This window comes from Haliotis rubra, unplaced genomic scaffold (assembly GCF_003918875.1).
Source record: "Haliotis rubra isolate DU_JTF1 unplaced genomic scaffold, ASM391887v1 Scf602, whole genome shotgun sequence".
NCBI lineage: Eukaryota > Metazoa > Mollusca > Gastropoda > Lepetellida > Haliotidae > Haliotis > Haliotis rubra.
In genome coordinates this window covers 381,388-409,003 of record NW_025767305.1, presented here as the reverse complement: position 1 = coordinate 409,003, position 27,616 = coordinate 381,388, and the positions used below count along the sequence as shown (strand labels likewise).

Genomic DNA, 27,616 nt, shown 5'->3' with positions numbered 1-27,616 from the left:
CGACTAATGCCGAATCTGTTTTTTTTAAATGTTAGCAGTAAAGAATTACTTTATATGGCCGTTTGATGTTTATTCGTTGGAGAATGAGAGATGTATAGTTGTTTACGTAAGCGATATGACCAGTAAAAATGAAATGCAATCATGAATAAAAGGAGCACTCATAAAATCCTTTCCACCACCATTTCTACGGCAGAAGGGAGGTAAAAACTGAATGAACTTCCGGATTTTCATTATCAACCAATCAGAACTATGTATTTTGGCTCGGCCCGCTTCTTTTCAATATGGCCTCCGGTGACACTGCACTGTGGCTTCATAATAAACTAGGATCGACGGACGATTTGTGGTCAGGACGTACAATATGCTCGCAACTCAGCAAGGAACGTTTGTTAAGTATCCTGGAATGTTTCCATACACTTCAGCCGCATGTCAAGGTCAAGCTCATGCTGTCTTTCCTTCACGTTCCACGGCGAAACACAGAAGTGGTGAGATGACATTTCGCGGAAAAAAATATTTACACAAAGCTGTATAAAAACGCATTTTTTCAGCCACATTGAACAACGAAGATTGTGTCTGTATGAAAACCTTTCAGATAATTCATATTTACAGAATCAGTAGATAACATAACGCCTTTCATTCGGTGTTAAATGTTGATGTTCTGGCAATTTCGTGAATCGGCGAATCATTTGCGAAAAACATAACAATTATCAGGTGTGGGAGATTTCACCGTCATTCCATTCATTTCATCTACATGCATATCAATTCGTGACAGCTGGTCTTTTCATTTCTGGATCGGTAAATGAAATTCTGCCTTGTCAATCATGGAATATAGTGGTCAGTCTCTCAGTGACTGAAGGATTCAGTGTCATCTTGCACTGAATGCATAGGTGTTTTATTCATAATGTTAACCATTACCTTTGGATCATGGAGATCTGATTATTTACAAATTGTTTTCTGTTAAATTAGCTGAACACAACATTTAATATGCTAAATATACTATAGACATGATAGATATACCCGAGGTGTCATCAGATTTCTGTTTACAGAAACATACCCTAGCTGAAATCAGAATACAGAAACATACCCTAGAACGAGTCCATTAAGAATTGTTCTGTTTCCTTGATCGGAACTTCATACTGTTGTATGAGATGCTTTTGAGTGTGTTATACAAGAGAGAAGCATACACAGTAACGAATGTTTGCATAATACCACTCGCGATCAGGTGAATGGTAACAACTACATACAGTTTCGATTTTAGATTGAGGAATATTCGTTGGTTTCACATTAATTATGCATAGAGCGTGTAAAAATATCCACTGGTCAACTTCCGGTTTGGTCGTATTAGCGATATTGTAAACACACTCTAAATAAATGCTGTATGAATATTATTTACCCGTGACAACTGTTCATAGTTGAGTACATACATCCATTTGCCTATGCTTTTCAATAATTGATGTCCTATTTTGGTGGCATTGCATCAGAGATGTGTTTTTTTACTTGTGAGAAGGGGATGTGCAGGAAGGACGGTGGACGGGTGGTGGTGAGATGTGTTTATACAAGAACTTGTTAACAAACGTTAAGCTATTTATTTAACTAATTTCGGTCCCTTCCATTCATAAATGAATTGAGATCAGTTAAATTCGACATAAAACCATATATTTATTTTGATTTTGGCTTTCTTTAGAGTGTGTTTACACTTTCGGTAAAGCTTACTACCAAACCAGAAGTTGGGCCGTGGATATTTTTACACGCTCTGCGCATGCGCACAGCGAGTCGAAAATTAATGTGAAACCAACAAATGGACTTGGGTTCGACATTCAGGGTACCTGGGTTGCATATCTATAGCAGTACTAGTACCTGTGCCATTAATGATCTCTTCAGCGATATTTATTAATATGAACTTTTTGTTGTATTTTGCCTCTTGATGCAGTGTTGTATCAATACTGTCTATTGATTTTCTAACTTGTCATTTGTCTATTGCCGTTGGATCAGACAGGCTTTTGCCTTGCCCAACTAAAATAAGGGGCTAGAACACCCCAAGTTACAAACTGCAAGGGTCCTGTCACTATCAAATTGTATGGTGACCTGTTATATGAAATAATAACGTTTTTAGTAATTATACCTAGGATTTAGGACATTTGTGATTGACTCGGTCAAAAGATTGTGGCCTGCTTCCGGCATTACTGTTTCATGTTTTTGTCGAAAAATGCAACAACTTTTCAGTAGCCTCGAAACCCAAGGGCAGCACATAAGTTTTATAAAAAACTGCTATTGGATCAAAGGACATATACCGTTCCTTATTGTTGTTTCAATATTTTACATAAAGTAGGGTGTATTTATCATGGTATATTATGGATATGGAAGACAGAAGGAGAATGATACACCAATGCAAAAGTTAAAGAGTTTAGAAAGAGCTTCTAGATCAGTGTTATGCATGTAGTTGAAATGTGTTGAATGTGTCAAGCTCTTGTTTTGACAGATTAGCTGTCATAGGTTTTCATGAATATGTGTTGTGATTTTGCAATCTGTCATTTTGGATACAGAAGTAAAAACTGGTTGTTGAGGTTCTCTCAGGGTTGTCATGATTCAGAAAGTGACACATACCTTCAGTGTTGACAGTTTAACATGGGCCATTGTATACACTTTGGACACATAATTGGCAGTTAACCTATATCAGTGTGATCCACTCAACTGAATTTTGTAAAATAATGTGACTTATTGACTAACAATTATATTATAAACATGGAAAACCTTTCATGGGACCATTCGGAAGTAAGTAAACTTAAACAAGAAAATCAAGGGATCATATTGAAGTCAACAAGATCATATTGAAGTCAACAAAGTCATATTGAAGCATTAGAGAGATATCAAACAAAGGTGACCGCCTCCGTGGTGTAGTGGTTAGAGTGTCCACCCGGAGAGTGGGCGGTCGTGGGTTCGATCCCCGACCGCATCATACCAAAAGACGTTAAAATATGGTACTTGTTGGTCCCTGCCTGGCGTTCGGCATTAATGGGTACAACAAGGACTGGTCGGCTCGGAGTCAGTATAATGTGTCTGAGTGGGGTATTCATGCTTCACTGCGGCATGGTATCTCAGTGGGCTAGCACTATAAAACCAGCTTAAGTCTGGGCTAGTACAAGCAGCCGCACATACACACGCATGCACGTTGTCATATGAGCGAAATATTCTCAAGCACGACGTTAAACCCAATTTCACCTCACCTCATCAAACAAAGGATGCCAGGATCATGTAGACTAATGCTCAAAGACTGAAAAACCGATTAGATGCAAACGCAACATTGCCTTCTTGCCATCACCAGATGATACAGTTACCATGGTAACTGATTTTTGTTATTAATCACGTCATGGTGACATAATATTTTCATAGAATGCAGAATATTGTCATGGTTGCTGAAAGTTGTTGTCATGGTAACACAAAGTTGTAATGGTTGCAGTGGAAACGGGAAATGGATGAGATTCTGCACATGGCCATGATGGACACCGATCCATGGGTGTGCATGGTGGCAGAGATTCTGCAGACCTTCCCAGCTACAGGCTCACTGAACACGGCCTTGGAGGAGAACAGTCAGACATTTGCAGAGGTCTTAACTGACCTCAAGAAGAGTGGTAAGGGAACCTCACATTTCACAGTTTCTAAATATTCTGTTTTGTCATGTAAACTGGAAAAACATTTGTCGTAAGGATTTTTAACGATGTGTTTGTATCTAAGGGCATGGCTGGCCTTGCACTTATAGTCCGTTTGGCTCAAAAGCGGACCGATGAATTGCAATCTAACTCGAAAACTAATAAACATAACATACTCAATGAAACGCTGATCATAATCAAAACATCATACCCACTCGGTGAGGATTTTGCAGAATTTTTGTCCTAAAATTAAAAAAGTTGTTTAAGAATCTATCAATAAAATATTGACACAGTTCACTATTTGTTACGAGGGAGGAGTGCAGAGAAAGGGACAGCCAGGTGTTCGAGAACGGATGGAGACGGCACAGCACAGGTTAATGAATAAATAACTTTGTACGAGGAGAGTGAGCGTGCTTCTTGAACACCTGGCTGTCCCTTTCTCTGCACTCCTCCCTCGTAACAAACAGTGAACCGTGTCAATATTTTAATGATAGTTTGTTAAAAGTCAACATAAACCCTAGGGTACAAATACATAAATCACTAACTGGCATCGTTATAAATGAACCCCGTCATTAAAACTACTCATTTCGACCTTTAATTGACTTAAATCGACCTTTTTTGACAACAGTGCACAATTCTCACCATGAACGAAATTTCAACCAATCAGAGGTAAGCATCTGTGGCGTCATATGAGGAATAGCTTTGAGAGCCGATGCAGAATTCATCTACATTTTAGGGGGTAAATTATCGTGTTTACAGGCTTGTATAAACCTGAAATCGTGACAATTGTGGTGGAAAATGAAAGCTATATGTTCTCACAATCTACTGTCATTTAATTTTGTCTCCTGCTTTTGCCTAGTTTCGAAGTTACAACTTGTTTTCATAGACGATTCTGTCAAAATCGATTGGTGTCGTTAGGCCCTATTTGTATAATGACTGATCCAAATTGATCCCATTTCTGTGTTGTTTTACCTCGATATTTAATCATGTCATGTAAAAATCTGCTTGTATTCTCAAAACAGTGTCGGCCCATAAGTTTTCACATGCAATACAGCAATTAATACTCCCTCGTTGTAACCCGTGTTAGGTGGTATAAACCTACACATGTTATTTGTCATCATTCACTTGATGGTCAGTTAATGAATTTATAACAGGTATAATTAGTGGTAACACACTTAGATTACCCGACAAAGGTTCCCATTTGGCATTTCTTGTGTCTGGAGTAAATATTCAACATTATAAACATCGATCAAAGGATTAACCGATAACGCTTTGATTGATTAATTACTTTTATCTTACACAGTGGAATTGTCAAAAGGTAGTGTTTATGTATGTAGATTTACTAATCTATACTGAATACACTCTGTCGGTGTCGGTGTCTGCGTAAAACAACGTCCTTCTTTCAAAGGATTAACCCGGCAATACATTGATTGATTGCCCATTATTGGCTAACTAAATTACTGTTTTTAAAGAAAGGCGGACATTATGCAATTAGTTGCCAGGTGTGCTATCTTGGGTGACCAATGAGACTATACACCAATACCTGAAAAGATTGATCACTTTTTCAGTATATTAAACTGTTAAAAGACACATCATTTGGAACAGTTTTGTGGATATTGATGGATACATTCCTCGAACAAGGTAATGGCCTGATATTGTTCCTATAACTTTAATCTGTTTTAATTTTAATATTTGCATTTTGTTTTATTCATTTGTCGTAGCATTCAACAGAATCATTGTTTTCGCCGTGAAGTGTAATGAGACAGACAACATGCACTAGGTGTGTGCGAATTATGATTCACATTGGCAAACTATAAAATGTCTAGATATTACAGTTCTGTTATAAATTCACTATAAGTATCAGCAGATCGTCTGCTTTTTATTTAGTTTCAAAATGCATACAAGTGTGATAATAAACTAATTAGGATTATAAGACCAAATATAAAGACGCACATTGACTAGTATCTACATACTGGTGAGTGGACATTAACCATGGGAATGTAGCAAGAAATTTATCACAAGCAGTATTGTGACTTCGACCCCCACCTCGCTTCCGTGGAAGAAATCGTTATGTTATAAGTTGTGTCATGCAAAATCCGTTTGGTTATGATTCCAATACATATTTAATCAACGAGTAGAAAGTAGTCTTGATTTTCTAACTTGATGAAAACAAACTATAATCTCATTAATTCTAACAGATTTTTATTTTAAAAATGGCTGTATACCCTGTCGGGAACATCCGCCAGTCTGAGGATAAATGGTATTTAGGTTTGTTTTCACTGAGTTACAAAATCAAAACTACTTTCTACTGGTAGTAAAATATGTATTTTATTGATAGCCAATAGGATTTTGCATGACATAGCTGCAGATATCATAACAATTTCTCTCAAACCTGGCTGGCAGCGAGGTGGGTGTCAATATAATACTACTTACAATATTATTGTTACTTCGACCACAACCTCACTTCCGAGGAAGAAATCGTTATGTTACAAGTTGTGTCATAGAAAATCTTTATGGTCATCAATCATATGCATATTTTACTACAACTAGTAAGTAGTTTTGATTCTTTAACTTCCGTGAAGCTATTATCTGAACACAAGTAATGCACTCACAAACATAACCCATTTAGCACGAACCGCGGGGTCCTGTGGAAATCTGTGCATGGGGACACCATCGCCCGACCCCTAGGAGCAATTGACGACAAAGCAACGATTCGCATGTCGCCGTTGATGTCGAGAAATCATCAAATTGATGAGCGTGCTACACATTTTCTATACAACTAACTGAAAATCGTTCCTCATATGACGTCACTGCAGTGCTCTGGCGACAGAGTTACGTAACCTGTCTGTGGTTTCGTTGGCGGGCGAGAGGGAAGCAGGCGACTTTTTGGCCACTTTTAATCGCTCGGTATTAATTAACCACAAGTTTTTAAAGAATAAATTTGGTGTTCCGCATAAGACTAACCACAAATCTTTCATATGTAATGGTTAAAAGAGTAACAAAAAACAAAGTTTAGTGGTTCTTTAAACAACTTTTTTAATTTTAGGACAAAAATTCTGCAAAAACCTCACAGAGTGGGTATGATGTTTTGATTATGATCAGCGTTTCATTGAGTATGTTATGTTTGTTAGTTTTCGAGTTAGATTGCAATTCATCGGTCCGCTTTTGAGCCAAACGGACTGTAGGTGCTGCAATGTACTCTGCAGAGTTGTGTCCCTTAGGTGTGCAAGGCACATATGATCGTGGGTTTGAATCCTGGTTTATCGTGTGTACTTCTGGGTTATTTGTCAGTGTGATACCTATAATTGTGGGCGTCACCAAACGGGTTAAGTCTAAGACTCAATGTTGGTAAACATTTATCTTTGTGTCATTGATTTTCGGATGCTCAAGAATGTTTGTTTTTCTCTCAATTATTGCATGAACAGTTGTGAAACATTTCACTAACCTATTAAAGACATCTTTATTGTAAACACAAGCCATCATCTATGTATTCACAACAATTGTGTGTTGCAACCCACCTTGTGATGGCAAGCGTAAAGACTGCCTGCTGAAAGCACATACAAGTCTCAAAACGTAATCTGATGAAAAGGTGTGCCTATGTGATGACATATTTTTTTCATTCACTCCCTACAGCATCAAGGAGTCAGGCTCGCTGACTTGGTTGACACATGTCATCATATCCCAGTTGCGTAGATAAAGGCTCATGCTGTTGATCACTGGATTGTCTGGTCCAGACTCGATTATTTACAGACTGCCACAGTATGGCTGGAATATTGTGTAAAACTACTCACTCACTCATTCCCACCCTCACCTGCATACACTGACATTATTTGTATTTCATTTATTTGCAGTGAAAAAGTCAGGCGGATGTTCGCATGCTGCCCATTGAATGCCAGTTCCTCAACAAGACGGCGCTGTCGAACACTGCTGGCCAGCCTCCGCAGCCTGTCAAACACTTCGCTCTCAAGAGAAAACCCAAGTCGGCTACGCTTCGAGCTGAACTTCTTCAGAAGTGTAAGTACACCAAGTACAGCGAAGACGTGTCACCATCTTGATTCAGTATATCTGTTTTTCACAGTCATGGGTGCAATTAAGGCCATCATTGAAACATGAAAGACTACCATGAACATTATGTTGAATGCAGGATGTAATAATGGTTACATGCTTACTGTCCTTAGCATGTTTCTGGAAATTATTATTAGATTGTTTTTGTTGTAAATATTTTCAAATGCCAAAGTCATCCTGTGGCATGGGAATGCCAGCGTTCTTGATGCTGTGGTTAGGAAGAGATTGAAAAGTGGCCTTCAATATCTGATTGAATGTGAAGATCTGTAAGTCTAAAAGTTTAAGTGTCTGTTTTTCTGTTTTAGCATCAGAGGCAGCTGCCAACAAGAAGAACAATGTACCTAATTCTGTGCCCATCAAGATCAGGAGTTTTGCCAAGAAGATGGATGATTCAAGTAATTTATTATTATAAATGTCTTTGTCAGTTGAAGTGAAAGCTTTTTGGTTTATGCCTAATCTCTGTTAAAATCAGGGTCAGAATTTCTCTTCAGCCACCCGTGTCTATCATAAGAGGCAACAAACGAGAGTGGGGGTCAGTCTGTCACTTACTTGATTCATGTCATTGTGTCCCAGTTTCGTAGATTGATTCTCGTGATGTCAGTTACAGAGTTCTCTGCTTACAGATGACTGGCATAAAGCTTGATGTAGATGGAATATTGCTGAGTGCTGTCAAATTTGGAACTATAGGTTTCTTGTGTTTAGAGTACCGTAAAACTGAAGAGATCCTAAGTGACCGAAACTTATGACGTGATGCCCATTAACTAGGAATCTGAAAACCCTTGTCAGTGTTCAGTGTGGGTGAAATAGGTCTCTGCTTCCTCATCGATGTTTTGACAGGTGATAACATGGATCTGTTTGACAGTCCCATGTTCCTTGATGAATCTTAGGTTGAGATAACCCAACTCAGAGATGACAGTCAGATGCCTCAGCATTGTTTCACACTTAAGTAACTTAAGGTTACTAGTAGGGGTGCAATGATTGGGTATGATTCATTGGAAATCGAATCTGACACCTTACTTTCTATTTTCGATAACCATTATCACTATTTCGATTCGATATTTGAATACCTATTTAAATTATTTCCACAAAGCCAGAACGAAATTTTGACTCCAACTCGAGCAGTTTCGAGCGCTGAAATAAGGTGAAATGTAATTGGTTGACGCCAGGCTAATTATCTAATGAGAATTGTTGTTAGTAGACATCGCCAAGTTGACGATGGACTTCACGCTAAAATGCCGACCCTGAGAGTTAAATGAAATCTGATGTTTTTACTTGTATGAAGAATCGAATTGAAAATGATCGAATCGAGGGTCCAATATAAAAAAATCGAATCAAATCGAGGTCTGGGTAAATGTTGCAGTGCTTGTTCGAGCTACAAGATTGTTGTCTTGTTATTTTCCAGCTCCACTGAAAGGCTTACCAGGAAGGAGTCCGACTACTCCAGCGTTCCGGGCGGCAGGGGCAGGATTCGGGAGGATTAACAACACGCCTCTCAGTACTCCCCCTCTCAGCAGCAGGTCCAACTCCGCTCGGAGGGAGGGCAAGATAAAGGTACCGCCCATGTTGTAGATACAGTGTTTCTGATGGCCTTTGTTTGTGCTTGTAACAGGTCTAGTGATACCCAGATATCCGGAAGCCCCGGCTTCCAGTCAATTTGCAGAAGTAACAATCTCTTACGTTATAAAAGTGACTGTATATAACGAATATGTGCTTTCTGGACAGTAAATTTTACAAACCAACTGACTAAATCAACACAAAATTGACTTACTTATCCGCATGAAGTTTCGATCTTCTGATTTTGATTTTGCTTACTCTGCTGGGTAACTGAACTGTGTTTGTTGTCAGTTCTTGGACCTGGATCAAGTACCAGTTGGTTCCAAGGAAGCCAAGCGGAGAAAGAAGATGGCTGGTCAGTAAACATGAGTTAATGTTAGTGTGCAAAACAATCTCATGATGCAGTTCATTGTAAGGACGGGCGGTGGGGTAGTCTACTGGTTAAAGCGTTCGCTCGTCACGCTGAAGACCCGGGTTCGATTCCCCACATGGGTACAATGTGTGAAGTTCATTTCTGGTGTCCCCACCGTGATATTGCTGGAATATTGCTAAAAGTGGCATAAAACCAAACTCACAATCTCACTCATCATAAGGAAACCTGGGTTAAACAGGTCCCTTGTACTGCATTGCTTGTCTTCAGGGGTAACTGAAGTGAGGTGAATGATTTCAAGCTTTCCTTCCTCACACATAAATTTAACATGCTGTGAAATATAACCAAGATTCTGTTCAAAGCGACATTGGACAAACTCACTATTGTCATATGTAAGTGTATTTGATTATTGAATTTTGTTTGTTTCAGAAATTGAGGCTATTGAGCTGCAGAAGAAGGAGAAAGAGGCAGCAGCATCCTCAGCAGCATCGGCAACAACTACGACTGCAGTGACATCTTACACTCCCGACTATGCTGCAGGTCTTGTACCTCCAGCAACACCGGTACGTCTCAGTGTGTGTTTGTTGTCATCGAATTGTCTTCTGGATATTGACTGTGTTACAGTGTAAGAGTTATTTCAATCCATATGTTTGGTTGTGATCTGGTTGTGACTTCGAATTGGCTGTAGTACTTTTTACATGGCATAACTTAATGTAGAATATCATCTTCACTATGTCAGTCTAAATTACTTTTCTATAGCTCGCCTGGTGTAATTACCATTGTTATCTACAGAGTGTACTGTTAATAAACTGTTAAGAACCTTCCAGGGCTCAGATAAGGACCGTGATCGGGCGTATGTACGGATAAAAAAATATACACGATCACGGTAGGAAATAATTTAGAAAAACGAAAGCACATACACCACAGCAATGCTGTACGGTCTTGGAATCATTTACAGACGTATTTATCTGAAAGAGTGTTGTATTGTTTATTGACCTGTTTACACAAGAGTAGTAATGTTGTGGTGCATATATGAAGCGGCACCCAAGATTACTGATACTCCATTAAATTCCATTCAGTACAAAATGTACTCTTTAAGTTTATCCAGTACTCCTATATTGAAAAATAAGGGAGGCATGACTCCTGATGTTGAAAAATTATCTTGAGCCCTGCCATTGATGTAAAAATTCATCAAAACCATTGGTTAATCACATCACCTGTGATGTAATGAAAATTTTTAAAGTTTCTTGCTACCATGTTAAATCGACCAATGTTAAACAACATTTCAAACCTTCAATAAGTTTAAAACTAAACCCAACAGAGACATCCTGCCTGATCTTATTCCTTTTATGACACAGGAAAATCAAGTGTGAAAGGAGAACATTTAATGTTTTATGTTAGTTTGCTTGTGACAAGGGAGACAACTCATAGCACCTTGGGTTTGAGCAGATCAATTGTGATGAATATTAAGATGATGGTGTTGAAATTATATTGGGATTTGGGGCACAATCGAAAACAGTTTGTAGCACTACTATGTTCACAAGCCAATTATAAACTATACAGTTGCAATCCCAGTAAAACATTAGTAACAATTATTGTTCGATTTTACATCATTCCGCACATTTCCTAAAGTCAGAATAGCAATGTTATATGGATTGTCTGCAAGTGCAAGTAAATCTGTTGGACAGAGGGTCTGTATATAAGCTTATTCCAGTGACATAGTTACAATATTTCAGTATGTTTTTGTTTCACTATAAACATTTCAGTCACACTGTGATACGCATTGCTTATTTACACTTTGTGTATTCAGAAAATGCCCACCCCAGCTGTTGGAACCAGCACATCAACACTGCCCACCCCACCCCAGCCTATGTTCCCACAGCAAGCAGTAGACTCCCAACACAGCCTGCTGCTGTCACCACGGCTGCCACAGGTAACAAGACATACCGTAACCTATAGCAACCAGAACAATATTTGTCAGTATTGTTGAGTGTTTAGGTGAAACAAGGATATAGTAGTGAAGGAGGTGAGGTGAGGTGAAATTGGGTTTAACGTCGTGCTTGAGAATATTTTGTTCGACGTGCATGCGTGTGTATGTGTATGTGCGGCTGCTTGTACTAGCCCAGACTTAAGCTGGTTTTATAGTGCTAGCCCACTGAGATACCATGCCGCAGTGAAGCATGAATACCCCACTGAGACACATTATACTGACTCCGAGCTGACCAGTCCTTGTACCCATTAATGCCGAGCGCCAGGCAGGGACCAACAAGTACCATATTTTAACGTCTTTTGGTATGACGCGGTCGGGGATCGAACCCACAACCTTCCGCTCTCCAGGTGGACGCTCTAACCACTACACCACGGAGGCGGTCCGGTGAAGGAAAAACTTACCCTCACTACTATGTCTTCCTAGTTTAACCCAGGTGGAGATAGATCCACAGCTATCTACTAGCTGCAGCTGCAGCCGCCATCTTTGTCGACACTGTTTGATTTAAACTTCACTGATTGAAGCTCGATTGTTAAAGTGTTGGCTCGTCTGACGAAGGGCCGGCTTCTACTCCCCACACGGGACAATGTGAAGCCCATTTCTGGTGTCCCTCGGTGATGTTGCTGGAATATTTAAAGCGAAAACCAAACTCAGTCAGTCAGTCTTATCTGATTGGCTGTGAAAGACCGGTGGGGTAGCCTAATGGTTAAAGCGTCTGCTTCGTCACATGAAGACCGGGTTCTACTCCCCATATTGTGTGAAGCCCAAGCCCATTTCTGGTGTCTCCCGCTGTGATATTGCTGGAATATTGCTAAAAGCGGCGTCAAACTAAACTCACTGTGAGAAAGAGGACCTAGCAAAGGGAGGTAATACAATTATTGGGCCGAGTTGAAGATGGAGGTTATCAAGGATGTCTACTAATCTGGAAAGGATGGTCATACTCTGTGACATGGTTGACCACAGGTCATTGCACACCAGCATCCATTGCAATTCATGACAAACTGATATGTCTGGGTGAGTGAATCACTTAGTTACAGTCAGCTCTGATGTATCTGTAGTTGGAATTTTGAATACCTAGAAGACATTGAAAAGTCATTGCCATTGTCTTATGATGATAATTGTGTAACATTTAACTGATGCATGTTATTTGAAAATAAATATGTCCAAAATGTGTATGAACCTAAGTTGGGTGATGTTTTGTGGACTTATCAGTATGCAACTAATACAACAGCCCACCAAAGTAAATACCTGTCTGATAATGAAGTCAATATTTTATATGTTGGTGTGGGTGTGTAATAATATGGCCAAATAAGAAAAAATGTTGTGGTTCCAATTACACCTCTTTGAAATTTAGGGTAGGTAGGTACGATTTTTTAATTTTTTTTACATTTTTTTAGAAGTAAAGTACAAGCTTATAACACATTTATCAGTGTGTAATTACTTATTCAATCAATCTTACGGCCATCATGTCGACTTTCTCTATCAGAGTGACCAGTGTCCATCGGTAACGGGGAAAAACAATGGTATCTGAAAGCTTATTTTATTCATACCGCCTAAGAAAGATCAGCACCAGAATTCAAGGGTAATCAGTAATCGGAACCACAACATTTTCTTTTTTAGGCCTATGTCAATTTTATATAGCTGCTCAGTCAGAACTATCATCAGTCAGAACTGCAATTTAGTCCCTCATTCAGAGTTGCATCCCTGTTTCACGTGGTCCAGGATCTTGTGATTGTGAGTGCGGCGGTGTTAGTCACTCATTTTCCATGGTGGAGATTCTTGGTTTGCCAGCACTATGCTTCTAGAAAACCTATAACACCTGCATCAAAACTCCTTGTCAGACACAAGTGCAAGGCAACCATTTTGAAGATAAGATTGGAATGATATTGTAAATTGTGACTACATTAAGAGTTGACATGTTAATTTGCTCCCTGTGTATTTCAGCATCGGTCACCCTGTCAGCCTCGACACAGCAGGCCAGACAAAACCTTCAGCAACAACTGCAGCAACAGCTTGGCCAGTCACAGATCAGGACACAGATGATCGTCACCCAGCAACCAGGCAGCCAATCACAGACAGTGATACTGCAGCCTCAAACAACCCTGCAGCAGGTAGTCACACAGCAACAAACAGCTGTGCTGGCAACAACTCCACTACAGCAGCCGCAACAGCAGCAGCAACAACAGCAACCTGCTCTACTCCAGCAGTCTGTACAGGTGACAACAACGCCGCAAGCACAGACAGCTGTCGCAGCACCAGCCAAGAAAGGCCTTTCACTCACAGTGAGTCCAGTTCAATGTGGAAATTTGAAATGACATATATATCAGTGTAAACCTTTTCTTTCTTTCTATGATGTACATGACTACAGCAGAATGAAGTTCAAATATAAACGATGCTGAGAATATGTATAGGAGAAACCATGACTACGAGGGTTTACTAGAGATTATGAACCCTGAGAGGAGGGAACATGTTCCCGACTCTCAGGGTTCACCATCTCTTGTAAACCCGAGTAGGAGTGGTTTCTCCGACTTATCAACCGTTTTTGCGTAAAATATCTTTTAAAATAATATATAACGATCGACATCAATACGCCCCTAGCAGAAAAATATTGATGGGACAGCCCACAAATGATGGAACAGTGTCAACTGGGATGCGACTGGCAGCCAACACCTTGCCTAGCATGCGCAATGCACGTGCTACCTGGTGTCCTGCATGTGTGCTGCATGGTTCATACTGACAAACAATCTCATTCTTCACAGCGATCCTTCGTAGCTTAGTGGATAAAACTGCCAAGCTAGAGAGCAAAGGGTTGCAGGTTCGAAACCAGTTATCGCCACTATATGTTGGAAGTTTTCAATAATGTCATATTTTACGATCAGTGATAGCAAGACAAAGTTGTATCAATCATGAATAATATCCTAGGTTTAGAAATGATCAGTGCAGAGGTCTGGGAACCCACTTAACTATTCACATCCCAGGGATTACAATTTACATCCCGGGGATTTATAATACACATCTCTGATTATATAGTCTAACCATATGATACGATATTGAAAAGACTGTCTGAGATGACCTGTTATACGTGAGGTAGGGTGCTATAGGTAAAACCTATGATGTTGCTGGAATATGGCTTAAATTTGTGGGTATTTTTTTTCAGAGAGAACAAATGCTTGAAGCACAGGAGATGTTTAAGACATCGAACAAAGTCACTCGGCCAGAGAAGGCCCTCATCCTTGGTTTTATGGCAGGGTCAAGAGGTGGGCATGTTTGTTTGACTTAAAAAAAGGACACTAGGTATTCAGAAAGTTGTCCTCTTTATTCTGAATCACTTTATCATTGCTAAGTTCCTGATGCACACAATGATGATTCATTGCATTCATTTTACATTGAGTTGAATGACACCACGCTTTCACCTCCTGCTCTACCACTCACTCCACCACTCATTCAAACTCGCACTCTACCACCTCACCGAACCTCCCAGTCATCCAGCATCCTGTCTCAACCTTGTTTTAATCAAACTCCAACTCTTTTAAAACCTCACTCTACCAGTTGTCTCTCTCGAGTGCTTGTTTCCCTTAACCACTCAACCACTCACTCAACCATTCCTTCACCTTCAACATCCACCAACTCAGCCACTCATATCCCTCAATCACTCCCTCAACCACTCACTCAACCATTCACCTAACTGCCTCACTCAATAACTCACTTCACCACTAACTCAACCACTCAACCAACAACTCACTCAACCATTCACCTAACTGCCGCACTCAATAAGTCACCTCACCACTAACTCAACCACTCAACCAACAACTCACTCAACCATTCACCTAACTGCCTCACTCAATAACTCACCTCACCGCCACTCAATAACTCACGTGACCACTAACTCATCCACTCACTCCACCGAGGTACTAAATCACTCATTTCCTCACCTTCCACATCCACTCACACAATTTGGACCAGAAGCTATTGTCACAGAATGCATTCTCTCACCCAAGCTTTTTTCTTCCACAGACAACCCCTGCCCACAGCAGGGCGACATCCTCAACATCCGACTCAGTGAAACAGAGGAGACTGTACAACAGACTGACGGTGTCCAGAGGAAGATGATAGCGGACACCTACTTCCAAATGAACTATTCCACTGGAGAGTGGAAGCGCTTTAAGAAATTCCGGGAGTTGGGAGCCTCCTAGTACACAACCAACCCATTGTTAAATGGGTGTGCGTGACTTGGTGGGGAATACATGTGATAGCTTGGATCAAACGGGGAATACATGTGATAGTTCTCGAGCCTGTTCACTGAAGGAATCAACACTAGCAATGTCGGTCTTGAGGAACTTATCCTGGATAGTCAGTCACATTTCTCAGGGTCTGTATAAGTTTCCGAGCCTGTTCACTGCTCAGATTCAACACTAGCATTTCAGGCATGTTCAGGGTTGGAGCTTGTTCAGTAGGAACTTATCCTGGATAGTCTGTTTACATTTCAGGCATGTTCAGGATACATGTCTGTATAAGTTTGGAGCTTGTTCGAGTGGGAGCTCTTGCTCAGATTAGGAACTTATCCTGGATAGTCTGTTCCCATTTCAGGCATGTTCAACACTGTTTAGGATAGGAACTTGTTCAAGATAGAAGATTTGGACCTTGTCTGAAATAAAGTTAGCTGAAGAGCCAGTTTGGGTGGGAGCCTAGCCATCTATTTTATAGTTGAAACCTTTTCCAGTTGAAGGCTTGTACATATGGATAGCCTCTGATACTGTGACCAATCTCTGAGCTGGTCACTGCTGGAACTAGGATACTGGGATTGAGAGCAGGTGCTTGGAGAATGGGGGCCTGGATGAATGACCAAAGTTTATATTTTATCATGCAAAGTCTAAATGCTTGCAACCTGCCTTTGTGTATGTATTTTTCACATCATGAGAACATATACATGTATGTTTACCATCCATCATCGATTCTATGGGCCATACACAAGCTGTGCTACTCAACCTGATGGCCAGAGGACTGATAAATGGGAAAGACCTAACGTTTAATCTCAATGCCTGTCAACATGCAGTGTGATGTTAGAAAATCTCAAGCTGTCAGCCAACGTCATCATCACTTAAAGCCACCAAGCTGTAGTATTGTGTATGTTTGCAACTGCATGTATAAATAGTGTTCCCGATCTTGGACACTTACTACTTGTCATTCAAAATGGCTATTCAAATTTTTCCAAATTTTTAAAGGAATACAAGGATATCTCATAAAACTCACTAAATTCATGAACATATCCCATTTCCACGTAACTCCAACTTACTGAGAGGGAGACTAATGATTATACTTATTGTTTGACTGTTGATTTTGTGGTAATGATGTTAAATTATGTATGGAAGAATTGTCATGTTAAGTTATATCATCCCAATCTCTACAGTATGGACATACTTGCTGCATTAGTGTTAGAAGCTGCCGACTTCTCTCATGTAGTTCCTGGTCCCTCTGTGGACTGTTAAACATAAAACACTCCCCTGCATCAGGATGGCCCTGTGGTCTGAAGAACTCAAGTACACGTTGAGAGTTTTACATAATGGTGCCATGAATGGTATCATCAAAGGAAAGAAACCCAGATTCAGCCTGATTATCATCCTTGTTTGTTAGAACCACACCCAAGCTAGTGGATGCCACCAAGTGGTTGATAACTAAGCCAAGCAGCACTCCAGGCTTTCCTCCTACAGCTTGCCCTGATTTAACTGAAATACCGTTCCAGGTGGGATTAAACCAAACTCACTCACTCACTGTTGGTTTGTCAGTGCCCTAACCGTCATATTGGGTGTCTCCTAAGTGGGAGGTAGGTAGCCTAGTGGTTAAAGCATTCGCTCGTCACGCCGAAGACCCGGGTTTGGTTCCCAGATGGGTACAACTTGTGAAGCCCATTTCTGGTGTCCCCAGCCATGATGTTGCTGAAATATTGCTACAAGCGTAGTCCAAACTCATTGTGTAGTATGTCTCCTGAGTGGAAAATGTCTTTTGGCATAAGTCTCATGGGCAGAAACACACAGATATACCAGAAATACAGTTTGAAGCACGGTGATTCGCTGTACACAATCATTCTCAAAATTGTTTTTTCCATCATGGGCAGGCTGAAATGGTCGGAATACAATTATGGTTTGGCTTTTTGGTGTCAGGATGTTTAGATTCACATGCTAGATTTGTATATTATTTCTTGTGTACCTTGCCAACCAACATGTGTTGTGATATGTCTACTATCTCATGGCTAATGTAGTGTCAACCTTGTGTGAAATATTCTAGGGGAATCTATCTGAGAAAGATGTTATACTGAAAGCAGCCGACCAGTTTTCGGGAATCACAACATGTTTGTAAATGACATTCAACATACGCTATTCACACTTTGCTAAGGATCAAATGGATTCAACAGAAAACTATTATGTGGGGTCAAATTTGGTTTAAATGCCTAAGTGTATTGTAAGCATGGATCCTAGGTTTCAGTATGTCATTGCATCTTGTGCAACCCATACCTGCTATTGACATGTGTTGTGTACTTGTCACTCGTTCCATGATTTGCAAAATGGTTGATTGGTGCCATGAAAACCATTTTTATGGTTACTCGTATATCAAGTGCATAGGGTTAGATTAAACTGGTTGTTTGCCTGAAGAGGGGTTACCATATTATTATTTATCCAGTTTTAAATGGATTCAATTTCAAATTATGAGTGTGTTGTGATTTTTTGTGATCCTTTGCAAACTGTGAGTAGTATATCTGTTAGTTCACTTACACACCGACCTTCTAAGAATCTACTGACCGTGAGCCTCTTCTAGAAGACAGTTTGGTGCTCTTCAGCTACTACTAAGTAATTCTTAGGAACCAAATCGGTTTTAAGAAAGTAAAACAGGATATTTTGATGAGGTACATTCGAGGCTGTTGCACAAACAGCCAGGGGTACATGACATTTCTAGCACAGGGTTTGAGTGATTTGTTTTGGTATCTGAGATTTGTTACCTTGCAGAATTGTTGGACCATGGTTATGAACACCCGGTGTTGTTGAACCAGCATGTACGGACATACTGACCTGGTGTCTGTATGTGTCGCATGTTCAAGTGGAATCTACCTATTAAGCATGTTGTTTCCATATGTGCAATTACCGACATGATACTGTATGTTTGGTATCTACATGAATGTTGTTATGGTGATGACCTGTCATTTGATGCCATACGTCTGCATCAAACTGTGTTTTGTTTATACAATAAACCAATTATGAAGAACGTGTCGTCTGCTCTTTGGGTTCAAATCCTAGATTTTCAACCTGAGATGAGGTGAGGTGACGGTCCATCTGGGTGAAAAGAAATCCAGTGGGTTTAACGTCGTGCTTGAGGTGAATATTTCGCTCATATGACGACGCTTGAGAATGTGCTCATATGACGTGCATGCGTGCTGCTTGTACTAGCCCAGACTTAAGCTGGTTTTATAGTGCTAGCTCATTGACATACTTTTCACCCTGATGTTTTTAGGTAGAACCGTGCAATGGGCATAATGCCGTGACAAGCGGCGTCAAACCAGACAATCATGGGGTGTTGACACGGGTGAAGCCTCTGGTCGTGGGCTGCAAAATGGGGTAACCTCAAAACGAAACGTTTTGGATATTGACTCTTGAGTGGTAGGAACCTGAGGTCATGGCGTGACAGCGTGAATGAGGAGTCAGACTCATTACAGCGATATTGAGAGGTAACCTAGTGGTTAAAGCGTCCGCTCGTCACGCCGAAGACATGGGTTCGATTCCCCACATGGGTACAGTGTGTAAAGCCATTTCTGGTGTCCCCGTCGTAATATAGCTAAAAGCCGCGTAAAACTAAACTCACTCACTCCCTCACTACAGCGGTAGTGCAAGCCTTCATCATTGCTGCTATATACGGACTTGCATTTTTCTGTGAGTTTGCTGAAAATTAAATGATATTTGTCAAATTCCATTGTGTTTGTTCATCGCCTGACAGAGTCAGTACCTTGGGTTGTTAGTACCATAGCCGTTCTTGTAGTGTTCAGTGTTTGGTGTGGTGGTTTTATCAACAGTAGTTAACGAAGGCCCTATCCAGGCAGTTGAAATAGAATCGTCCCCATGCGACAAGACATTCATGTGGTAATCAACGTAACTATCTCCAACATCTCTGTTGAGCGGGGCGGATGGGTAATCCAGTTGTTAAAGCGTCCGCTTGTCACGCCAACAACCCGGGTTCGAATCCCCCCCACATGAGTACAATGTGTGAAGCCCATTTCTGGTGCCCCCCACCGTGATATTGCTGAAATGTTGCTCAAAGCGGCATAAAACCATACTCACTCTGCTGAGCGTAATATTGGCAAGCATTGTACCAGTACAAGCACCAGTATCTAAAGCAATGGTTTAAATCCTTTTATGGTATCATTCAGTCTCAGTTAGGTGACACTACTTTAGTTGCTGGTGTTTTGAACACTTCTAAATACTCTTATTACATCAAAATGTTCGAGAAGTTTAGACATGACTGTAAGTACGAGGCATTTGTGTATACGCATTGACTTGGTCTCGTTGCGATGGCTGAATGAGTTTGGTTTTAACCAGCAATATCACGGCGGGGGACACCAGAAATGGGCTTCACACATTGTAACCATGTGAGGAATCGAACCGGGTTTTCGGCGTGACGGGCTAACACTTTAACCACTAGGCTACCCCGCCGCCCCTCGCAATGGCTGAAAGAATGCAAACGTTTAATTCTCTCTCATTGAATCTTGTGGGTTTCAGCAAAGTCATGTACGTCGAGGATTCACGTCTCTCCGGGCTTTCTTCCCACACGAATATCAGGCAGTGATGAACCTTGTACGCCGTTCAAAGAGGCGGTCTACCAAACTCACTCGCTCCCTCTTGTTTTTGATGCATGCTCGGGACGCGGCACGCCCAGTTGGCAACTATTAGCATACGTTAGCGTTTTTGGTTTGTTATGCAATTTGGAATTTCGTAAAACTGCCATGGTAACTATCAGGAACACAATGTGATCGCTGGAATGCTTGTTGATTATGTAGTGACTCACCAAGACTGCATCGCAGTAACCTGTTTGTGTTGACCATTTGTTTGCTGCTAAATATCACAGAAGGGCACGAGTTATTCAAAGACGCACAACATGCACCTGTGGCGAAACAACTTGAAACAGCAGAGCAAGAATGCATTTCCATTACATGCTGTGCATGTTGGAAGAAGGAGTTCGGTAATGGAAGTGAAATCTGAGACCAGACTAGACGCCTCTATGTGGAGAATGTTTCTTTCTTTATCGTATTCGCTGTGCGGTTTGTTGTTTAACGCCGCACTCGGCAATATTCCAGCTGTATGCGCAAGGACTCTCCGAGATCGACATTACTTAACTTCATCTGATTCGTGACCTGAGCACAGGACCACACACCACCTCCACTACAGAGTTACGACAGATCGTAACGTTACGAACCTTTTGTGGATCGTAAAGGATTCGTAAAGTTACGACCAGTCGTAACTCTATACCTGATCATAAGGCTTACGAATAGCATAGTGCCACGAACGCTTTGTGGATCAGCTGTATGAATAATCGAGACCCTGACAACCCAGTGACTGACATGATGAGCATCGATTTACGCAGATGAGATACGATGACATGTATCAGCCAAGTCAGCGAGCCTGACTATTCGATCCCGTACGTCTCCTTTTACAAACATAGACCACTGGGGCCCGATCCACAAAGCGTTCGTGGCACTATGCTATTCGTAAGCCTGATGATAAGGTATAGAGTTACGACTGGTCGTAACTTTATGAATCCTTTACGATCCACAAAAGGTTCGTAACGTTACGATCTGTCGTAACTCTGTAGTGGAGGTGGTGTGTGGTCCTGTGCTCAGGTCACGAATCAGATGAAGTTAAGTAATGTCGATCTCGGAGAGTCCTTGGATGGGTGGACAGCCTCCGTGGTGTAGTGGTTAGAGCGTCCGCCCGGAGAGCGGAAGGTCGCGGGTTCGATCCCCGACCGCGTCATACCAAAAGACGTTAGAATATGGTACTTGTTGGTTCTTGCCTGGCGCTCGGCATTAATGGGTACAACAAGGACTGGTCGGCGGCTCGGAGTCAGTATATTGTGTCTGAGTGGGGTATTCATGCTTCACTGTGGCATGGTATCTCAGTGGGCTAGCACTATAAAACCAGCACGACGTTAAACCCAATTTCACCTCACCTAAGCCTTGGATGGGTGACCGTGTTTGGTAGCTTGACTCCTAAGTGTTTATAGGGCTTCAGTCCTTCCCCACAACGAAGCAGGATAATAATCAGATTCTGATTACAGCGTCCAGTTAGCAACCAGTCAGATGGACACTAGGCGCAAAATGATTGAATTATTATTAGCTAATCAGTTATGAATGTCGTAGCGCTACGAACGTGTTGTGGATCGGGACCCATCTCTTTAAGGGTACATTAGCTGTAGAGAGTTGGCATGCCTCTTTGATCGGGTTTTATTATTTTGGGTTAGCACCAAACCCGTTTTCAAGGGTTTGGTAAGTGTGGAACGATGCTTGGACTTGCTCCACCTTTTATTTGGCCTTTCTCCTACTTAAAGTCGACGTGTAGATATATTTAAATACAGCTGAATCTGTTACATAAGATGCCTCCCACTCTCCGGTCTCATTGCCTGGTCTAAGTCAAAGAATTTAATTTGTAAACTAGTGTCTCTCAGTCAAGTCGTTAAAGTTGTCAAAGAGTTGGGTGCACGAAACTTCTGGCCGTTGGTTCGAACTGCTTATGACTCGAGTTGTATAATTCACGAGATAACTGTTGGAACTGTAGGTTTACCAATGCATATAATAGTTTTATATCGTGAAAGGTTTCAACAGTCAACTTAATCCTGTCATTTTGGTTTGTTCTCCTACAAGATGACAAGCAGGGAGAGAACTCCGGGGGCGGTGGGGTAGCCTAATGGTTAAAGCGTTGGCTCGTCACGCCGAAGACCCGGGTTCGAATCCCCACATGGGCACAATGTGTGAAGCCCATTTCTGGTGTCCCCCGCCGTGATATTGCTGGAATATTGCTAGAAGCGGCGTAAAACCAAACTCAGTCAGTCAGTCAGTCAGTCAAAGGAGCGAGTCGGGTTTTATGCAGCTGTTATAGTCTGTTTGCAGTGAAAACGTACCGATGAGTTTCACTTTAAACGAAAAAGTAAATCACATAAAGTGAAATTGAGATTGCGAATCCTCATAATTTTACCTTGCCAATTGAACATTTCAATTTCAGAATTTTATTCAACTTAGGATAAAAGTTGTTTTTCCAAACGATCATAGTTTCAAATCGCTATTATTGGTTTGCATTACAAGGGGTATGCACATTAAATGAAACACCAAGAACAAGTTGAGTTGGTTTCTACGGAAGTCAACGTTAACGCTCATCACGCACCGCACATGCATTTGCTTCACTGTTCCAACTACAGCGCTTACCCCCTTGTAATTCAAACCAAATATTGCGATTTGAAACTATGATCGTGTGATTTGGATTAACCAATAGCAACGTTAGTGTGAGTGAGTTACTTCAGCTCCACTAGTGTTTTCTTTTTACACGATTTACAATGGAAAGTTTGTTTTTTAATTCTTTTTACGGTTAATGACTTTTGTAAATTAATGATACAACAGTAGCCAATAATTGACTGACATTCTTGTGTTATTGTATCCCACTGTCAAGAACCTCGACAAATACCTAACATGAAACTTCAAACAAAACGTCAAAACTTTCACAGTGCATACAGGACCTGTCGAAATCTAAATTTATTATGTCCACAAATGCATGAGGATTTTGCTGCCATGTCAACATCGCTGTTGTACGGACAACCGTGCGTCAAACATGTAGGGTTGACATTCAGCCTGTCATCCCGCATGTCCGGGGCAGCTTCCTGTAGAGGTCGTGTGTCCAGCCTCTGCCGCTGTCATACAATTATGATGATGTTATATTAAACTAAACCTATCATTCTGTATACAAGAGAACGTGCGTCTTCGTACCTTGTTGAAGTCGACGTCTGAATATCACAGAAAAAGCTGACGTTTATTTTTTGTTGGAGACGCGGCTGTGAAAAACATCCTAAAGCCTTTGTATTTCTGTGTTATCTTTGTCAAGTGAAAAATATAAATATCTTCGTACAATGTTTACGATTACGATGTCAGAGAACCATTCTCAATGTTTTTAATTGAATAAAAGTACCCTTTTGTTACGTTGTCTTTTGCATTTTTATCTTCTTAAAGTTTGGAATTTGAAATGCTTTTGTTTGGTAAGAGGCTTTCTGGGTCATAGGATGTGTTTCAGGATTTGATATAATTAAATACTAATAGACTTTTAATAAGAGTTCTGTATGTGAAGCAAATCTTAAATCTAAATCAACACGCCTCATACGAAACTCATTCATTAATTCACCCATATCACGCAGTACCAACCTATTCACCAAGCCACCAAACCAACAATTCTCCAATCCACTCACTCACTCACTCTGAGAAAGATCACTTCGCTTCTCTATATAGTCAACTCTGTTCTCGATGAATAATGCGTTGTTGATGAGACTTGGTATAAAGGTCATACCTCGGATGTGGTTGTCTATGTGAGAGATGCTATCTGTTATCCGCCCGCAGTATGACATTGCAATCACAGCTATACAAATATGTAAGCTGAAGGGAACCTTTGTAAATACGAGCGCTTCTACAATCAGAATATTTTAGTAAATAGTCATGTCACTGGCTGCACGTACGACTGGCGTTAATAACGGACATGACACTGCAGCCACGAGGTATTAAGGTTGTATAGGGTGTATTCATCATGGGTGACATTTAGACACAACTGTATGCAGTCATTGTAACTGATGTGCCCTTGCTGGGCCAGGAACCGTTGCATTGTGCAGAATACGACATGGACAAAGTCACTTCAATATAGGCGTTTTAATTTAGGATATTTTCATGAGAATCCGTTGCGATGCATAAAATAGTATGTGCGTGCACTTTTCAAAAGTGCAGAGTACCATACCAACTCGTCTCGGGTTATCGCTTTCTAATTTCGTGTTATCGCTTTCTCGTCTCGTGTTATCGCTTTCTCGTCTCGTGTTGTTGCTTTCTCTTCTCGCGTTCTCGCTTTTTCGTCCGGTGTTATCGCTTTCTCGTCTTGCGTTATCGCTTTCTAGTCTCGTGTTATCGCTTTCTCGTCTCGCGTTATCGCTTTCTAGTCTTGTGTTGTCGCTTTCTCGTCTTCTGCCTTCGCTTTCTCGTCTCGTGTTATCGCTTTCTCGTCTCGTGTTATTGCCTTCTCGTCTGGTGTTATCGCTTTCCCGTCTCGTGTTATCGCTCTCCCGTCTCGTGTTATCGCTTTCCCGTCTCGTGTAATCGCTTTCCCGTCTCGTGTTATCGCTTTCTCGTCTGGTGTTATCGCTTTTCCGTCTGGTGTTATCGCTTTCCCGTCTCGTGTTATCGCTTTCCCGTCTCGTGTTATCGCTCTCTCTTTCGAATTTTTTAAGGCGGGAAAGCAATGGCCTTATCAGCCACCATACAACTCTCATGCATCTGGCGTGAGTGAGTGACTGATGTTTTACGCCGCTTTTAGTAATATTCCAGCAATATCACGTCGGGGGACACCAGATATGGGCTTCACACACTGTACCCATGTGGGGAATCGAACCCGGATCTTCGACGTGACGAGCGAACGCTTTAACCACTGGGCTACCCCATCGCCCCTGCACTTGACGTGAGACGCTTTTATCACTCATATCACGCTCTCGCGAACAAAACTAAGAAATCGAAATGGGTTCAGATGAAAATACAAACACAAATCCCTTAAAAATCATACAAATAGGTCTCGTTTTCATCGTCTTATGACCCGTGAAGGTCCGGGTTAGAATATTGATCTTCAGTAACCCGTGATTGTCGTAAGAGGCGACTAAAGGGATCGGATGGTCAGGCTCGCTGACTTGATTTACACATATCATTGTATCCCAGTTGCGTAGATCGATGCTCATGCTGTTGATAACTGGATTGCCTGGTCCAGATTCGATTATTTACAGACCGCTACCATATAGCTGGAATATTGCTGAGTGCGGCGTAAAACTAAACTCACTCCCTCACTCCCTCATCTATCCATCTATGCATGCATAAATCATACCCTCATTGTGGTCTAGTAGATGGAAAGACTGAGCGGAGAGGTAGTTCCATTCGTGGCATGGAGAAGTTATACCAAAATATAAGATGGTACTTATTGTTGACCTGCCTGGCGATTGGTCGATCAGGTAATAGTTTCATGTGTCTGAGAAGGGTACACATGTTAAAACTGCGGCATGCCATCTCAGTTGGCTTGCACTATAAACCTGTTATAGTCCGGACTATTAAAGTAATTAAAATATCCAACATCAAAAGGCTTCATATGACTGAATTTTTTGTCAATTTTAAGTTTAAACGTTTTCGTGTTTACGCTTGTGAAACAAGGTCTGTGTACTCCTTAGACTGAGTGTAGTTTCAAAATTCAATTTACTCTTTCGCCTTAACATCCGACAACCAAGCACAGTTCCTTGTCGGTGTTTATATGGGATTTCAAGCAGGCAGGAAGCGCCAGTTACTGCTGATAAAGAAGCTCTTTGAATAAGCGTTGCGAAGTTTGGGGTTCTGCTTAAGATAATTTACATACATGTATCTAATTTGACAATGTGCCTTTATTACACATACTTGATAGAAGGATTTCATTTATTAAATAAGCAATCTAGTGTCAAAATACGCAGTGGTCACCATCATCATCATCATCATCATCATCATCATCATCACCATCATCATCAACGTCGTCGTCAACGACAGCGTCCTTAAAATCTGAATCTCCTTCTCTCGAAAACCTCCTTTTTGTACCGCTTCGCTAAAAGATCAAAGCGTCCTCGTACTTTAACGTTAACTGTAGGCAAAAATACTTTATCACACTATACATGGGGATAGAGGGAACTGTATTTCATAATGAAGTGAGAACAAATGTCCCGTACCCCTATATTCTGGTACTGAGTGAGGTGAGGTGAAATGGGGTGTAACGTCGTACTTAAGACTATTTCGCTCATATGACGCCGTGCATGTGCGTGTATGTGTGGCTGCTTGTTCTAGCCCAGACTGGTTTTAAAGTGCTCGCTCACTGAGATACTATGCCGCAGTGAAACATGAATACCCCACTCAGACACATTATACTGACTCCGAGCCGACCAGTCCTTGTTGTACCCATTAATGCGGAGCGCCAGGCAGGGACCAACAAGTACCATATTTAAACGTCTTTTGGAATCGAACCCGCGACCTTCCGCTCTCCGGGCGGACGCTTTAACCACTACACCACGGAGGCGGTCTTATTCTGGTATTGAATGATACGAAGGTAGAAAATAATACCCCTAATAACTAAGGATGACAGACCATGATCAGCATATATTTAGGAGATAAACCTACTGTGTGGGAAAATCAGAGGTATATAACGAAATTATAATAGCTCTAAATTTCATTTAAAACCGAACGCGTAGCGTGAGGTTTTAAATGAACAATTTAGAGCCATTATAATTTCGTTATATACCTCTGATTTTCCCACACAGTAGGTTTATCTCCATTCTACCATGACAATTTTATGAACAATTTCAGGTGGAGCTCTTTCTTTGGTTACGAGTCAATACGTGAAGCGGCCTCGCATTCCAATCTCAAGTGGTATCGCCCGAAACGGGGTGTTTGGTGGCAAAACCGTCAATGACTAACAAACTCCAGATTCAGTAATAACAAATCACGTTTTGTTTTTTTCAATGCATCAATCACCAATCATTAACTGATAAGTTGGAAAACATATATCAAATAAGTTTCAAAAGCTTGGTTCACATTTGAAAATTCCACCGTAGACCCTTTCCCCACCAGAATAGTGGCAGCAACCTCATGGCCTTGACCTTTTCTCGAAGTCATTGTTTACATTTGGAAAGATGCGACAGGAGAGCCACTGACAGTTTGCGCAAGGT

The 27,616-nt window shown here is 41.1% G+C and overlaps 1 protein-coding gene across 1 annotated transcript; it reads left to right on the top strand.

Moving 5' to 3' along the window:
- The first annotated feature begins 275 nt into the window (after positions 1–275).
- Positions 276–17,833, top strand: LOC124255535 (negative elongation factor A-like). Its single transcript, XM_046689470.1, has 13 exons — positions 276–482; positions 3,455–3,626; positions 7,500–7,658; positions 8,015–8,104; positions 9,112–9,260; positions 9,555–9,618; positions 10,063–10,196; positions 11,444–11,566; positions 12,833–12,860; positions 13,565–13,902; positions 14,778–14,877; positions 15,635–15,946; positions 16,045–17,833. Exons 1-12 carry the CDS (start codon positions 282–284, stop codon positions 15,811–15,813), a joined length of 1,737 nt encoding a protein of 578 aa, XP_046545426.1. The 5' UTR covers positions 276–281; the 3' UTR covers positions 15,814–15,946; positions 16,045–17,833.
- Positions 17,834–27,616: the final 9,783 nt, after the last annotated feature.

Bases quoted from the DNA above. Each gene is read 5' to 3' on its own strand.
- LOC124255535 (XM_046689470.1), top strand. From the start codon at position 282: ATGGCCTCCGGTGACACTGCACTGTGGCTTCATAATAAACTAGGATCG. The intron at 9,619-10,062 runs GTCAGTAAACAT...TGTTTGTTTCAG, and splicing joins GCGGAGAAAGAAGATGGCTG to AAATTGAGGCTATTGAGCTG. The intron at 11,567-12,832 runs GTAACAAGACAT...TGGACTTATCAG, and splicing joins TGTCACCACGGCTGCCACAG to TATGCAACTAATACAACAGC.